At 40.6% G+C, this 15,673-nt stretch overlaps 1 protein-coding gene across 10 annotated transcripts in view; it reads left to right on the top strand.

The window, feature by feature from the left end:
- Positions 1–15,673, top strand: part of ccser1 (coiled-coil serine-rich protein 1) — a 1,301,473-nt gene that overhangs the window by 204,425 nt on the left and 1,081,375 nt on the right. For all 10 annotated transcript variants that reach the window (XM_087979948.1, XM_087979953.1, XM_087979945.1 and 7 more), the window contains one exon: positions 14,496–14,680. In XM_087979948.1, coding sequence (XP_087836074.1) covers positions 14,496–14,680 — 185 coding nt within the window. The remainder of the gene's footprint in view (positions 1–14,495; positions 14,681–15,673) is intronic.

Here is a 15,673-nt window from a genome sequence, read left to right as displayed (position 1 = left end):
CTCTTTCTCTTTCTCTCCCTCTCTCTCTTTCTCTCTTTCTCTTTCTTGTTTCCTCTCTTTTTCTCTTTCACTCTCTCTCTTTCACTCTCTCTCTTTCACTCTCTTTCACTCTTTCTCTCTCTTCTCTCTCTCTCTCTCTTCTCTCTCTCTCTTTCACTCTTTCTCTCCTCTCTCTCTCTCTCTCTTCTCTCTCTCTCTCTTTTTTCTCTCTTTTTTCTCTCTTTCTCTTTCTCATTCTCGTTCTCTTACTCTTTCCCTCTCTGTCTTTCCCTCTCTGTCTTTCCCTCTCTGTCTTTCCCTCTCTGTCTTTCCCTCTCTGTCTTTCCCTCTCTGTCTTTCCCTCTCTGTCTTTCCCTCTCTGTCTCTGTCTTTCCCTTTCCCTCTCTGTATGTCTGTCTCTCTGTCTCTCTCTCTCTCTGTCTCTCTCTCTGTCTGTCTCTCTGTCTGTCTCTCTCTCTCTCTCTCTCTCCTTTATCTCTCTCTCTCTCTCCTTTAACTCTCTCTTTCTCAGTTTTCTATCTTTTTTTCTCTCTCTCTTTCTCTTTCACTCTCTTTCTCTCTCTCTCTCTCTCTTTCTCTCTCTCTCTCTTTCTCTCTCTCTCTCTCTCTTTCTCTCTCTCTCTCTTTCTCTCTCTCTCTCTTTCTCTCCCTCTCTTTCTCTCCCTCTCTTTCTCTCTCTCTCTCTCTTCCTCTCTCTCTCTCGTTTTTCAAAAAAAATCTATCTTACCTTGAAAAACATTTACTGAAGTAATGTCAACTCCTTCATTGGGCAGGGAATTCCAGAGATTCACAATCTTCTGGGTGAAGAAGTTCCTTCGTAATTCAGTCGTAAATGTACTCACCCTAATTTTGAGGCTATGCCCTCTTACCCTAATTTCATCTGCCTGTGGAACCATCCTTTATCTATCTTATCTATTCCCTTCATAAGAATCCCCCGCCCCCTCCATTCTTCTAAATTCTAATGAATATAATCCCTGTGTACTCCGTCTCACTTCATAAGCCAATCTCCTCAACACCGGAATCAACCTCGTGAACCTCTGCTATACCCCCTCTAGTGCCAGTACATTCTTTGTCAAGTAAGGAGACCAAAACTGCATGCAGTACTCCAGGTGTAACCTCACCAGCACCCTATATAGCTGCAACATAACATCCCTGCTTTTAAACTCTATCCTTTTAGCAATGAAGAACTAAATTCCATTTGTCTTCCAAATTACCTGTTGTACTTGCAGACCAACCTTCTCTGCATAAGAGCACCCAGGTACCTCTGCATAGCAGCATGCTGCAATCGTTTACCATTCAAGTAATAGTCCTTTTTACTGTACCACTTACCAAAATGGATGACTTCGCATTTACTAACATTGCATTCCATCTGCCAGACCTATGCCCAATCAGTTAAAGTATTTGTGTTCCTCTGTAAAGTTTCACAGTCCTCTGCACACTTTGTTCTGCCACCCATCTTAGTATCATCTGCAAACTTTGACGCACTACATCTGATCCCTAACTCCAAATAATCTACATAAATTGTGAATAATTGCAGTCCCAACATTGATCCCTGAGGCACACCACTAGTTATTGATTGCCAACCAGAATAGCACTCCTTTATTCCCACACTTCGCATCCTGTTAGTCAACCAATCCTCTACTTATGCTAATATTTTACCTGTAATGCCATGCATCTTTATCTTATGCAGCAATCTCTTGTGCAGCACCTTGTTGAGGGCCTTTTGGAAATCTAAGTACACCACATCTACTGGGTCCCCATTGTCCACTGTGCTTGTAATGTCTTCATAGAATTCCAAAAGATTAGTTAAACATGACCTGCCCTTCATGAACCCATGCTATGTCTGCCCTATGGGACAATTTCTGTCAAAATGCCTTGCAATTTCTTACTTGATAATAGATTCAAGCATCTTCCCCACTACAAAAGTTAAGCTAATCAGTCTATAATTTCCCATCTTTTGTCTACCGCCGTTTTTAATCAGTGGCATCACATTTGCTGTTCTCCAATCTGCTGGAACTACCCCAGAGTGCACTTGCTATTTCTCCCAACATCCTTTTTAGTACCCTGGGATGCATTCCATCAAGACCTTAGCTCCATTAGCTTTACCAACACTATCTCTTCTGTGATAATGATTGTTTCCAGGTCCTCACCTACCAATGTCTCTTTGTCAATTACTGGCATGTTATTCGTGTTCTCCACTGTGAAGACCAGCACAAAATACCTAGTCGATGCTTTGCCATTTTATCATATCACATGACACTCCTTTTCATCCTATATATTTATAGGAACTTTTGCTATCTGTCTTTATATTCTGTGCTAGTTTTTCCTTATGTTTTATCTTACTTGACCTTTAAAGCTTTCCCAGTCTTCTAGTTTCCTGCTGATCTAGGACATTTTATATGCCTTCTCTTTCAAATTGATAGCCTCCCTTATTTCCTGAGAAACCTGAGGTGCTGCATTTTGGGATAGCAAATCTTAGCAGGACTTATACACTTAATGGTAAGGTCCTAGGGAGTGTTGGTGAAGAAAGAGACCTTGGATTACAGGTTCATAGCTCCTTCAAAGTGGACTCTCAGGTAGATAGGATAGTGAAGAAGACATTTGGTATGCTTTCCTTTATTGATCTGAGTACAGGAGTTGGGAGGTCATGTTGTGGCTGTACAGGACATTGGCTAGGCCACTGTTGGAATATTGCCTGCAATTCTGGTCTCCTTCCTATCAGAAGGATGTTGTGAAACTTGAAAGGGTTCAGAAAAGATTTACAAGGATGTTGCCAGGGTTGGAGGATTTGAGCTATAGGGAGAGATTGAATAGGCTAGGGCTGTTTTCCCTGGAGCGTCAGAGGCTGAGGGGTGACCTTACAGAGGTTTACAAAATTGAGGGGCATGGATAGGATAAATAGACAGCCTTTTCCCTGGGGTGGAGGAGTCCAGAACTAGAGGGCATAGATTTAGGGTGAGAGAGGAAAGATATAAAAGGGATCTGAGGGGTAACCTTTTCACGCAGAGGGTGGTACGTGTATGGAATGCGCTGCCACAGCAAGTGGTAGAGGCTGGTACAATTGCAACATTTACGAGGATGGGTATATGAATAGGAAGGGTTTGGAGGGATATGGTCTGAATACTGGCAGGTGGGACTAGATTGGGTTGGGATATCTGGTCGGCATGGATATCTGGTTGGACCGAAGGGTCTGTTTCCATGCTGTACATCTCTATGACTCTGACTCTGACTCTGACTTGATTGATACCACATCCACTTCGTATTCCTCCATCACTGATGCTCAGCAGCAGCAGTGTGTACTGTCTACAAAATGCACTGCAGAAATTCACCAAGATGTCTTAGATAGCATCTTCAAAACCCACAAACACTGCCACCTAGAAGGACGAGGACAACAGATGCATGGGAACACCACCCCACAAGTTCCCCTCCAAGCCACTCATTGTCCTAATTTGGAAATATGTCACTGTTCCTGAAGTATCATGGGTCAAAATCCTGAACTCCCTAAACAGTCTTGAAAGTCTCTACATCAGAGGCATTGCAACTGTTCAAAAAGGCAGCTCACTTTCAGGCAATTAGGGCTCGTCAATAAATGCTGGCCCAGCCAGCAAAGCCCACATCCCATCGATTTAGTTTTTATGAATTCTCCCTTTGTCCAAATGACATCTACTGTCCCTTTACTGTTATTGGGTCAAAATCTTGGAATTTCCTCCCTAAATGCTCAGTGGTTGTCCAAGCTACACCATGGACTGCAACAGTTCAAGAAGACAGGGCCCCACCACCCAAATGAAGGACAACAAAAACTTGGCCAGTGAGATTCTCATTGCATGAATAATTATTCAAAAATCAAATAGCTGTTTGTAGAACAGGTGGAAGTATGATGGGCCAAATGATCTTTGTTGCAATTGCTGACTCTGTGGTGTCAAATGGGAAATTAGCTGTTAATTGCACACTGCAGGAGTTTAGCTGGGAATTAAAGGTAGTAAGGGACAGATCTCACTTTAATAAGCTCAGACTCGTGAGAGTGCACTTGTGAAGATAATTTGGAGAGGATGGCAAGTTGAAAATGTGACAACATTCAGGCAGAATTAATAAGTTGAAGTTCACTGTTTTTGAACTATTGCTGTAATTATCTTGAGATGCAAGCAAATATTAATATTTATCCTGCAGTAGTTGAAGAATAGATGCAAGGTCCTGTATGAGTGAGTCTTGCACTGTACTTATAAACAAGCTATTATTTTAATGTTCATATCTTCTATTTGGAAGGAGGGAGCTCTAAAAGACACCACTTGCTTACAAAGGAGAACTGATCTATCTGTCAATGCCCCACAAAACACAGATTAAGCAAACACGAAGGCTGCTAATAACCTTTGCAGCTATTGGAGGTGAAGAGATCACCCACATGTTCTCTTAGTTAATGGTTGGGCAACTTTGACATCACTGAGTTGGAAGAACCAACCAAGTGTGAAAGACTTCAAATCAGCAGGTCTGCTGCATTTATACATCTTATTTATACACACAACGTAATTGTCCACCTCACAGCAGTTGACAAAATGCTAAGATCACAGTTTTTGAGCGCTGACAGCTTTTTGTGAATAATTTATAAATAGCACCATTTCACTTGCTTGATCTAATTTACCACTGGGAGCCCAATTAGGCTGTTGATTAAAAGTTTAAAATAATGAAATACATTGAATGATGCACGATGAATTGACTGGATTTAAAGCAACAGTGACTAACTCCATAAAGTCCTGCAGCACAACAGAGACCCTTTGGCCCTTTGAGTCTTTGCCACTCTATCTACATTAATCCCACTTTCCTGCACTTAGCCTGTTGTCTTGAATGTTATGACATTTGAAGTGCTCATCTGCATACTTTTAAAAGTTTGTGAGAATTCCTGCCTCTGCTACCCTTCCAGTCAGTGCATTCCAGATTCTCATCACCCTCTGGTGAAATCAAATCCCCTCCAAATTTCCTGGTTTTCATATAAAATTTATTTGCTCCCTCCCCCCACCCCCATTGACTCTTCAGTTGAGGGAAACTGTTAATTCCTATCTACCCTGTGCATGTCCCTTTTCGATTTTATACACTTCAATCAGGTCTCTCCTCATCCATCTCTGCTGTACAGAAAGTAACTGAAGTTTAGATTAGAGTGGTGCTGGAAAAGCACAGCAGGTCAGACAGCATCCGAGGAGCAGGAAAATCAACGTTTCGGGCAAAAGCCCTTCATCAGGAACCTTTCATGTAACTGAAGCCTAGCCAGCACCTTCTCGTATGTAAAATGACCAGAATGGCACATATTACGCCACCCTCGGCTCACAAATTCTCGAGTAACTCAAAATTTAGTCCTGGCGCAACACTTTGAAAAGCATGTGGGGAGGTGATGGTGTAGTGGCAATGTCATTGGACAGTAATCCAGAAACCTGGGCTCCTATTCTGGCAATATGGGCTTGAATCCCACCATAGCAGACAGTGAAATCTGAATTCAATACAAGTCTCGAATTAAAAAGTCAGTCTAATGATGACGGTATAACCATTGTTGATTATTAAGGGGGAAAACCCATCCAGCTCACTCATGCCCTTCAGGGGAAGAATATCTGCTGTCCTCCTCACCTAACCCATAGGAATGTTGATTCTTAATTTGGGATGGATAATAAATGCTAACTTTAGTTAGTGGTGCCCACATTCCATGAATTAACAAAAAACTTATTATGTTAAAAGAAGAAAATTCCCTAGAATAATACCGGCGATGTGGGGCTTCATTGCTTGGAGAGATTGTTGAAGCTGAGATTTCAGAGTGCAGAACTTGAAACAAAGATTTTAATAGATGTGTTTAAAATATTGGAAGATTTTGATTGAATAGATGGGGAGAAACTACTCCAGTGACAGAAGTTTTTAACGCAGAAATTATAATCTGGAATGCACTGTCTGAAAGCATGAGAAATTTTATAGTGACTTGCAAAAGAGAATTGGTTAATTACTTGAAATGATTCTGTGCTGTATGACTCTGAGGGAGCAAAGAAGTAACACTAATTGAATAGCTCTTTCAAGGAACTAGCCTAAGTGGAATGGGCAGAATGCGCTCCTGTACTGCATCATTCTGTGACTCTACAATTTGGAAATTTTAGAACAAATAAATAGAAGAGAATATACAATTAACTCCCTCCAAGATTTACAGTCAATTGTAATGTTACAGTCCCAACTATAATGCTTCACTCACAGGATTTTGAAAATTTGACTTGGGAGGAAAACAAGAGAGAGAAAAGAGAATGGGAGAAAATACACTTTATATGTATCACAATCCTGCTAAGTAACTCCTTTGGCTTGATGCAATTTATGGATAGAAGTCAGAAATTCTACTCATTGCTGCCTTAATTTACAATAACTCATGGCCATCAAAAAATTAAGAATCAGTATTCATTTAGAAACAATTTCTTATTGTTTTTAACTCACATTTTTCCATTTAACTGACTTTAGAGATAAGACATGAAACATATGATAGATGTGATATTGTGATGAGGGTGGAGGAGGTGATGTGGTAAGGGAAAGAGGAGATTTTGACATGATCTTGTACATGTCTCTATTTCTAAAGTAGGATCCAATTGTCAGAATGACATTTGTGTGAAAATACCATACTCTATAATTATTTGAGCATTTTCCAAGTAGTAATAGATTTGGGATAGCTTCAGTTCTCAAACTTTAATTCCTATATCTTATGTCTTCACCATGTCAATAACAGTAAGGATACAGCAACCTCCACCCTTCTGTCAATTCTTTTACACACCAGCATACATATGGTTGTGCATGGATCGTGCTGAAGGAGTGTTGCTGTTAAGCAGTTAATTGGAATTCTTGCCAGATGCTGTAGGATACAGAGAGGGAGGCAGCGTGCAAATTTTATGTCATCATTTTCTGATTAGAGGAGCTAATCATTCACGGAAACTAGTTGTGTGGCTGAGATTTGGAAGTAATTCATTTCTGCTTTGGAAGATAAGGAGTCACAGTCCATTCGTGACAATGGAAATTAAACCCGGATTTGGGGAGGACAAGATGGGCATGTGAAGAGAGGTGAAGTTAGAATTTCAAAATAAAAATCAGCTTCATGTGCATCAGTCAGTTCTGCTGGCATCATCAGTATGTTTTTAGCAGTTTATAATCTATTTTAGATTCTCTGATCCATGCATGTGACTACTCAAAAAGATTAAATATACAACTTGTACCATTTGAACTATATAGTGAATGTTTCTTATTTGTCATTTTATTTATATGTACAATATAAATCTATATTCAAAATATTTGTATACAAGTTTATTGAAAAAAGCATTTGAGAGTATTGTGGGCAGAAAAACATGTTAAAGTTACGGGCCACATTAAAGCGAGTGACACTGAACAGATCCTCGTCTTACTTTCTTTTTGAACAGATTTAAACTATGCCCAAGTGAATGGATTTTGAATACATTAAACTTACTCCTCTCCACAATGAATTTTAACTTTGAGCAAAAAGATGTAAGAATGAGAGTGAAAGTCAACTTTCACTGGACACAGGTGAAAGAGGTTCTGGAGTCGAGCTCACGTGACAGAGTAAACAGAGTGATTGACAGCCTTGCATTGAAGTCAGTTGTAAATAAACATAGGATAACAGTTTTTTTAAAATAGACTTTTTTTGAAGCTATAAAATTATCTCTTCAGTGTGTCCTTATTGACTATGAGATCGCTGATTGGCCCAGGTTACCAACCTCAATCAGGGAGCCCTGGCTGACTGATATAAACAGAAGATTCAGAAGGTCCACTCAGTCTGGGGACTGGCTTTGAGTTTGCTGGTCAGAGCCCATGTACTGTGCATATTTAAACAAAAGATGACTTGCTGTTGAGATACTGGCCTTGGTACAGTTATTTCACAAGTGCATGTTAGTATTAAAAAAGGTGGTGGTATTGGGTGTTTTAATGAAAGACCCCAGGACCTGAGAAGATCTATCCCAGAACACTGAGGGAGGCACATAAGGAAATTGCTGGGTCCTTACATGAAATCTTTGTATTCTCTTGAGTCTCAGGGGAGGTCTCAGAGGACAGGAGAATAGATAACATTGTTTCTTTGTTTAAGATAGGCAACTGGGATATTGTGGGAAATTACAGACTAGTGAGCTTTAAGTCATGGAGTCATAGAGATGTACAGCGTGGAAACAGACCCTTTGGACCAACTTGTCCATGCAGACCAGATATCCTAACCTAAGCTAGTCCCTTTTGCCAGCACTAGGCCCATATCCCTCTAAATCCTTCCCCTGATATACCCATCCAGATGCCTTTCAAAAATTGTAATTGTACCAGCCTCCACCACTTCTTCTGGCAGCTCATTCTAAACACGCACCACCCTCTGTGTGAAAAAGTTTCCCTTTAGGTCTGTTTCAAATCTTTCCACACTCACCCTAAACCTGTGCCCTCTAGTTCTGGACTCACTCCAACACAGGAAAAAGACCTTGATTATTTACCCTATCCATGCCCCTCTTGATTTTATAAAAATCTATGAAGTCACCCCTCAACTTGTGACGCTCCAGGGGAAAAAAGCCCCAGCTTATTCAGCCTCTCCATGTAGCTGAAATCCTCCAATCCATGCAACATTCTTGTAATTCTTTTCTGAACCCTTTCAAGTTTCACAACATCTTAAGACTGAAATAGATAGATCTTGATTAGCATTGGGATCAAAGGTTATAGAGAAAGGTTGGGAAATTGGATGTGAGGAATGTTGGATCAGCCATGATCCATTATCCTAATTAATGGTAGAGCAGGAACAAGGGGCTGAATGGCCTCCTTGTGTTCCTATTTCTTATGGTCTTATAATGGATAAGATTTAGAAAGAATTAGAGTTAGTAGAAGCCAAACCATAGAAGTTTAGAATCGTACAGCATTGGGGAACACCATTTAGCTCACCAGTTCTGTACAGGCTGCTATGTAAAATACCCAAATCCATTTATTGCTCACTCTTCATAGCCCAACAATAGCTAATCCAATCTCCACTTGGAAGCTCCTGTTCAGTCTGCATCCAGCACCTTATGAGGCACTCCTCACTCCCTGTTTCAACACCTGTTGTCTCTAGTTATTTCACCAATCAGAGAGGAAACTGGTAAGGTGGTTGTTATCTCATTCAGCTCGTGATCCAGCTGAGATTAACCTTTGCTGATTAGAATGTTGCTTCTCAATTTTTCTTCCTTCAGGTACTTTATAGGATGTACAGAATGACTATTTAACACACAAAGGTATCTGATGCATTGATTCAAAGCTTACAGAAATTGATGAGATGAAATAAACTGGCTATTTTCAGGATTAGTGGTGCTGGAAGAGCACAGCAGTTCAGGCAGCATCCGAGGAGCAGTAAAATCGACGTTTCGGGCAAAAGCCCTTCTTTCAGGCTTGAGGTAATTTTGCCTGCAAACAGCTCCTTTGCTTCAGGAGCAGGCTGCTAGTGGCTTCAAATATTTGCATCCACATGTTATTCAGCCTGCTGAGAGCCAATCACATCGTTGTTGCTGGCTCAAGATGCACTAATACATAGCTCCCTGGCTCCAGCCCATCAACAAATAGGCTTTTCCCATTGGTTGCAACAATGGCTGTGTAAACTGCATTTACAATGAGTGTCAGATACCTACTTTTAAAGAAGTGCCTTAATCTTCAATAACTCTTGTTTTTTAAAATAGTTCTTTTCCCATTTTAATCCCCAAGCAAAAGTACAAAAATATAAAACATACCACCTTTACAGCTGACAAGATCTTAGTGGGCACTTGGGTTTGAATTCTATCATGGCAGATGGCAGCATTTTAATAATAATCTGGAATCAAAAGTCTGATGGTGATCATGAAACACTTGTAGTAAAAGCCCATCTGGTTCACTGATGTCAAACCAGTTCAGTAATTGACCTGAAATGTTAACTCTGTTTTTCTCTGCAGATTCTACATGAATTGTTGAGCAAACTCCAGCTTTTTGTTTGTTCTTATCTCATTACCTTGTATAGGTAAGACACTGTCAGTTCAGACATCCCTCCAATCTGTTCACTGGCACCTCCATGAATATTTCTGTTTGTGATTCCAGTTTGACGACTTCACCAGTTGGAATGTTTTTGAAAGAACCTTCATTGTGAACGTGAATCTCAGAATTATGACAAATGAAAATAAAACCATTTGGCCTATCTTGTCTGCATTGGCTCTCTGATCATTTGGCTCAGTGCCATTTTTTCTAGCTTCTTCTCAAAAGCAGCAACATTGTTCCTTTGCAAGGTAACAGGCTAACTCCTTTTGAATGAATTTGTCTCCACCAAAATCTCTTTCCTGATGAAGGGCTTTTGCCGAAATGTCAATTTTCCTGCTCCTCGGATGCTGCCTGAACTGCTGTGCTTTTCCAGCACCACTCTAATCCACCAAAATCTCAGGCAGTGCATTCCAGATCCTAACCAAAAGCATTGAAAAAATCCTCGCTCACGTTACTTTTGCCAATATAAATCTGTGTCCTTTGTTGCTGATCATTCAGAAGTGGTAATAGTTTCTGCCTATTTAATCTTTTCAGATTCTTCATGATTTTGAATGCTTTAATTTACAGGAATATGGTAGCATTCTGGCACTGTTGCTGGTCTAGTAATCGAGAACCCCAGGCTAATATTCTGGGGAGAAGCGTTCAAGTCCCATCCTATGAATGAAGACATTTTAATTAAATTTTCAAAAAAAAACTGGAATATAAAAAGGCTAACCGAAGATGATCATGTAACTATGTAATAGTTGTTTTAAAACAGATACCTTTTAGGGAAGGAAATTTGCCATCCTTACCTGATCTGACACACATATGACTTCAGACCCAGAACAATGTTGTTAGCATGGGCAATAAATACAGATGATGCCCATGGCCCATGTCCCATGAATGAATTTTTAAAAAATCAAGTTTGCCTTTAGTCTCCAAAGAAAAGAGTCCTAACTTCTCCAGTCTTAAGTTCATTACACCCTCTTTCTCACAACTGGCTGCACAGATACAAATGTAATTACTTCACTTCCAATATTGCTTTTGCTAACAGTTGCTAAGGATTTTAATTTTCAAGTGTAGCCATTAGTAATCACCTGCAGTATATGACCAGTGTTGAACATAAACTGGCACAAAACTGGTGTCCTCTTAGAAGTAAATGTTGCGTAATGGTCAGAAGTGCAGTGCTTTTCTTGGAAGTCATTTTGGCTGTTCTGTACGTCCAGCAGGTTCTGTGAGAATGCTTTTGATAGAACAGAACGTCTCAAAGTGATTGAGAGTTGTCTCCTTAGTTTGGTCACACGGTTTGAATAATTGTGCATTGGAAGTATGTTAGTCTCCTAATCTTTTCAGGCTCATGCTGATTAATATCTGTAGTTTTGTTGCCTCTGCTGGATCCCTGCATTACCTGAGCTGATGGCCAGGTAAAGGTTTCAGATTTCCGTTGTGAAATCTATTGATGGTTTATTTTTCCACATATTTCACCACCACCTTCCCAGTATGGTATCCAAGATAGCAATGAGGATGTGATTGAGCAGCTCAATAAGCAATGTATTGTGGCTAATAGTTGGTTGAAGTTTAGGCCGTTGAAAATTTGTAAGTGATCTGAGGGAGAATGTATTTTGCCACGTGAGGATGCAGAAGGAATTTCAGTCAGGAAAGAAAAGGGAGATGTGAATTTATTGGAGGTTTTGTTATCTGTGATTGTCATGGCTGGATTGGAGAGTCCAACTGGGTGTGAATATGAGTAGCAATGGTTAAGAGAGGACAGGAAATGCAGAGGAGGGAGACAGTGAGATGAGCTGAGAAGTTGCTGATCACACAAACCAAAGGGAGAGACAAATTAGGAGATGGGAAGGTTGGACACTTAGAAGAATTTCCCTGGTCAAGCCAACTCAATCAATTTACAAAAAGCTTTGATTTTTGCTTGAGCACTTGTAGCAGCTTGGACCCCAAAGCTGCATTGAGTTGTGCATTGTGAGGAACTTTACTATAGAGTTGCAAATTCAGTTATGTAGCATTAAGACTTGCATCTGCATTTCCACAGCTTTGCCCTCAGGCTGATTACACAGACCTTCCATAAATTGGGAGTGTGTAGATCCCAGTGACTTGTGACATACATAAACAATTGTAATCTGGGAAACACCAGCTAAGGGAGGGGGAAATCTTTCATTCTTATCTTGGCGTTCCACACTGTTCAACAACACACTTCAACAAAAACTTCTGTTCATAAATAAAGGAGTAACCATTCATTTTTAAACTTAAAAAAACTGATAATACATAGTTTCACTGGCAAGCAACAACCTGTCTTAGAAAGACTTCCTCTGAGCAGCAGTTGAGAACTCTTGGTCCATACTTGATGGAGTTTAGAAGGATGAGGAGAGATCTAATTGAAACTTACAGAATGCTGAGAGGCGTGGAGAGAGTAGAAAGGGGGGTGGGAGAGAGATGTTTCCACGAGTAGCAGAAACTAGGACCCAGGGACACAGCCTCAGAGTGAAGAGATGACCGTTTAGAACTGAGATGAAGAAGAATTTCTTTAGCCAGAGGGTGGTGATTCTATAGAACTCATAACTGAAGGCTGTGGGGACCAAGTCATCGAGTGTCTTTATGACAGAGATAGGTTAGAGATTGGTTAGGGAGTAGACAGGGGAATGTGTTACAAGATATGCCTTTAAGAAGGATTTGTTCTGTCACATTTCTTTTGAAAGCAAGTGTTGTAAACCTTGGAGCTGAACTGCCTTTTCCGAGCCCAGCAAGATATTAGCTTAAGTTTTGTTTTAAAGTTAGAACAATAGCAGCAGCATAAAGGGGTGGGCTCAAGCTCCTGCAGAACCAGGACTTTAATTTAACTTTGAGTAGCTGTTGAGGGTTGGAAGGTCCTATACATTTCTCCCTGCTACAGCAAAGTATTTGAGTTCTCTCTCACGGAGTTTTGTCTTGATTGTCTTTCTTCATGGACTGGAGAAACATTGCATGTGAGACCATCTATTTTACTGAATTTGCCTCTGCCAAGGGTGTGTTTATGGGATGTTACTATCTTGGAACACCTAATTGGTGGTAGCTAACATATAAATTATTTTAAGTATTTTGATAGAGTTATGGTTAAGCTAATTTTTAAAAGTTCTTATTTTGTCTGTATCTTAGCTATTGTGTAAGAATGCAATGTGTTTTGCTTCAGGTTTGACCAAACTGCATTCAGAACACAATGCCTTACGCTTGTATTGAAAAATAAAAAGTTGGGATATCATCTTAATACGTTTTGAGGAGGTTTAATCTGGTCCCTAACAAGTGGGATTGAGAAACATGTCATCCATGATCAAATGGCAGAGCAGAGTCAATGGGCCGAATGGCCTAATTCTGCTCCTCCATTTTATGGTCCTACGGCCTATGTGTCTTGCACAAAATGAATCCATGACAGCACAGTGGCTGTATTATGAGACTGAAGATCTCCATGGAGGCCCATGCGAATAACTCAGAGGCTTGTATTTGGATTGTTCAATAAAATTTAACTTCAGTCAATTGAATATAACTAGAGTGCTTTCTTGTTACAAATAAACAGGTAGTCTCATCAATGGCCACAGATTGCTGTAAAAGCCCATCTGGTTTCCTGATGCCCTGAAAGGAGGGAAACCTGCACTCTTTACCTGGTTTGGTCCTGCCCTGCCTGATTGTCAGTAGTGTGGTTTTCTACAAATGGAGGTGGCCTGAGCATTCCTGTTTATTGCAGCAAATTGCGGTACTTGCAGGTTTCAAGAGGTAGCTGACCATCACTTTGTCAAAGAGAATTAGGGATGGCCAAGAAATACTGGCCTTGCTAGTGATGCCCGCATCTTGAAAATGGCTCTTATAAAGTAGAACATGAATTTCAGAAACGGACCACAAGCCTGTATTTGTTGATGTAAATTCTCAGCTTTTTTTTTCTCGTTTAGTCATGGGGTGTGGGCCAGCATTTATTGCCCATTCCTAACTACCTGGAGGCTTCCATGTTGCATGACTCCATGATTCTCTATTGCTTTCAGTCTGGAGTCATGTGTAGGCTAAATTGATATGGATGACCGATTTCCTTTCCTAAAGAACATTGGTGAACCAGGTAGGTTTTCCCAAAAAATCATTGTCACTAGTCTCTTAATTCCAGATTTTTATTGATTCCACGATCTGTCATTGTAGGCTTTGAACCTGGGTCATTACCTGGGGTCTCTGGATTAATCTTCTAGTAATAATACCACGAGGCGATTACTTCCCCTTAACTTGTACTGGAGGGTCAAAATTTTAAATGCAAGTTCTCTGCTGGATTTACAGTGCCATTCATAAATTATCTCAACTTGGTTTGATAATGTGCCATAGGATTCCTTCTCATTACCAAGTTCTACTTGACCAGTGGAGTCTGTAGCTTGCCTTGCTCTTGTCTTATCAGTAACTAAGCACTTTATAACCCTGCTCTGTACAGCTACGCTCGCCTGTTAAGATGACCACCATTCTGTCTGGTTTCATTTCTGCAGTGACTGTGAACAGGACATTCAGTCCGCGCCATGAGGAGAAGTGGGTGGAGAGGCGCCTGAGGTCATCCTCTGAGGGCACGTCTGGACGGCGATTGAGCCATGGAGTCAGAGACGGGCGAGTTGAAGAATTGCACAGCCTAAAGGGACAAAGAGCAGGCTCTTCATCATCCAAGATGAACAGCATGGTAGGTGCAGAGAGTTCTGCAGTATTACAATTCTCTGTTAAGTATAGTGGAACTGTATCCATGATTGAACATTCATAGGATGGGATGTAATAGCCTTGTGGTATTTCTGCTGGACTATTAGTTCAAAAACTCAGATAATATTTTGGGGATCTAGATTTAAATCTCACCATGGCAGATGGTGGCAATTGGATTCATTAAAAAGAATCTGGAACTGAGACTAATGATTTCCAAGAAACTATTGTTGATGGTTGGAAAAACCCATCTGGCTCAAAATTCCTTTTAGGGAAGGAAATCTGTCATCCTTACCTGGTTTGGCCTACATGTTACTCCAGACCCACAACAATGTCTTAATTGCCCTCTGGACAATTAGGGATGGGCATTGCATATTGGCTTAGCCACAGACTCCCTTGTCTGGCAATGGATGTGATAATGCTTTATTTACATTCCTTCCTAAGACCAATATCTAGTCCCAGTTTTGTCTGGTACTCTGATCATTGGACAGAAACTGCACTGAGATTGCCAGGTCATGAATCTGCTCAATAGATGTCAGAGAAAGGGTCTGGGAGTTTGAGCAGTGCATGTATAGCCCAGAGTGAACAACCTGCTCTGTGCGCAGTAGGGGGAAGTTTGACGTAGGTCATGGGCTCAACAGCAAACACATTATCACAATTTACGACTCAGCTCAGACAGCGAAGTCGAGTTAAGCTTCGGGAAGGAAACACAGAAACCAGTGACCTTCAGTCATTTTAGCACATCTGAAGGGAAAGTAAAGAGAATGATAAGAGTGGAAATGGAAGCTAAATGTTATGTTTCTGGCTCAGCAGATCTTTGAGATGTATGATGTGCTTGTTTTAAACCTGTTTTTATGTCTGTGGGGAAATGCTAGTCGTGCATTTTCTTGCAGCCAATTTGTATTCGTCAGTGTGTGGGGATTCTGTGTGGGTTTTATTTGACAGTCATACACATCTTTCATCATTTTAACTTCAGTGTGAA

This window comes from Chiloscyllium plagiosum, unplaced genomic scaffold, assembly GCF_037043375.1.
Source record: "Chiloscyllium plagiosum isolate Xiang-an unplaced genomic scaffold, Cpla_swu_hap1 HiC_scaffold_36, whole genome shotgun sequence".
In the NCBI taxonomy this organism is placed as follows: domain Eukaryota; kingdom Metazoa; phylum Chordata; class Chondrichthyes; order Orectolobiformes; family Hemiscylliidae; genus Chiloscyllium; species Chiloscyllium plagiosum.
This window is presented reverse-complemented; position numbering and strand designations above follow the sequence as displayed.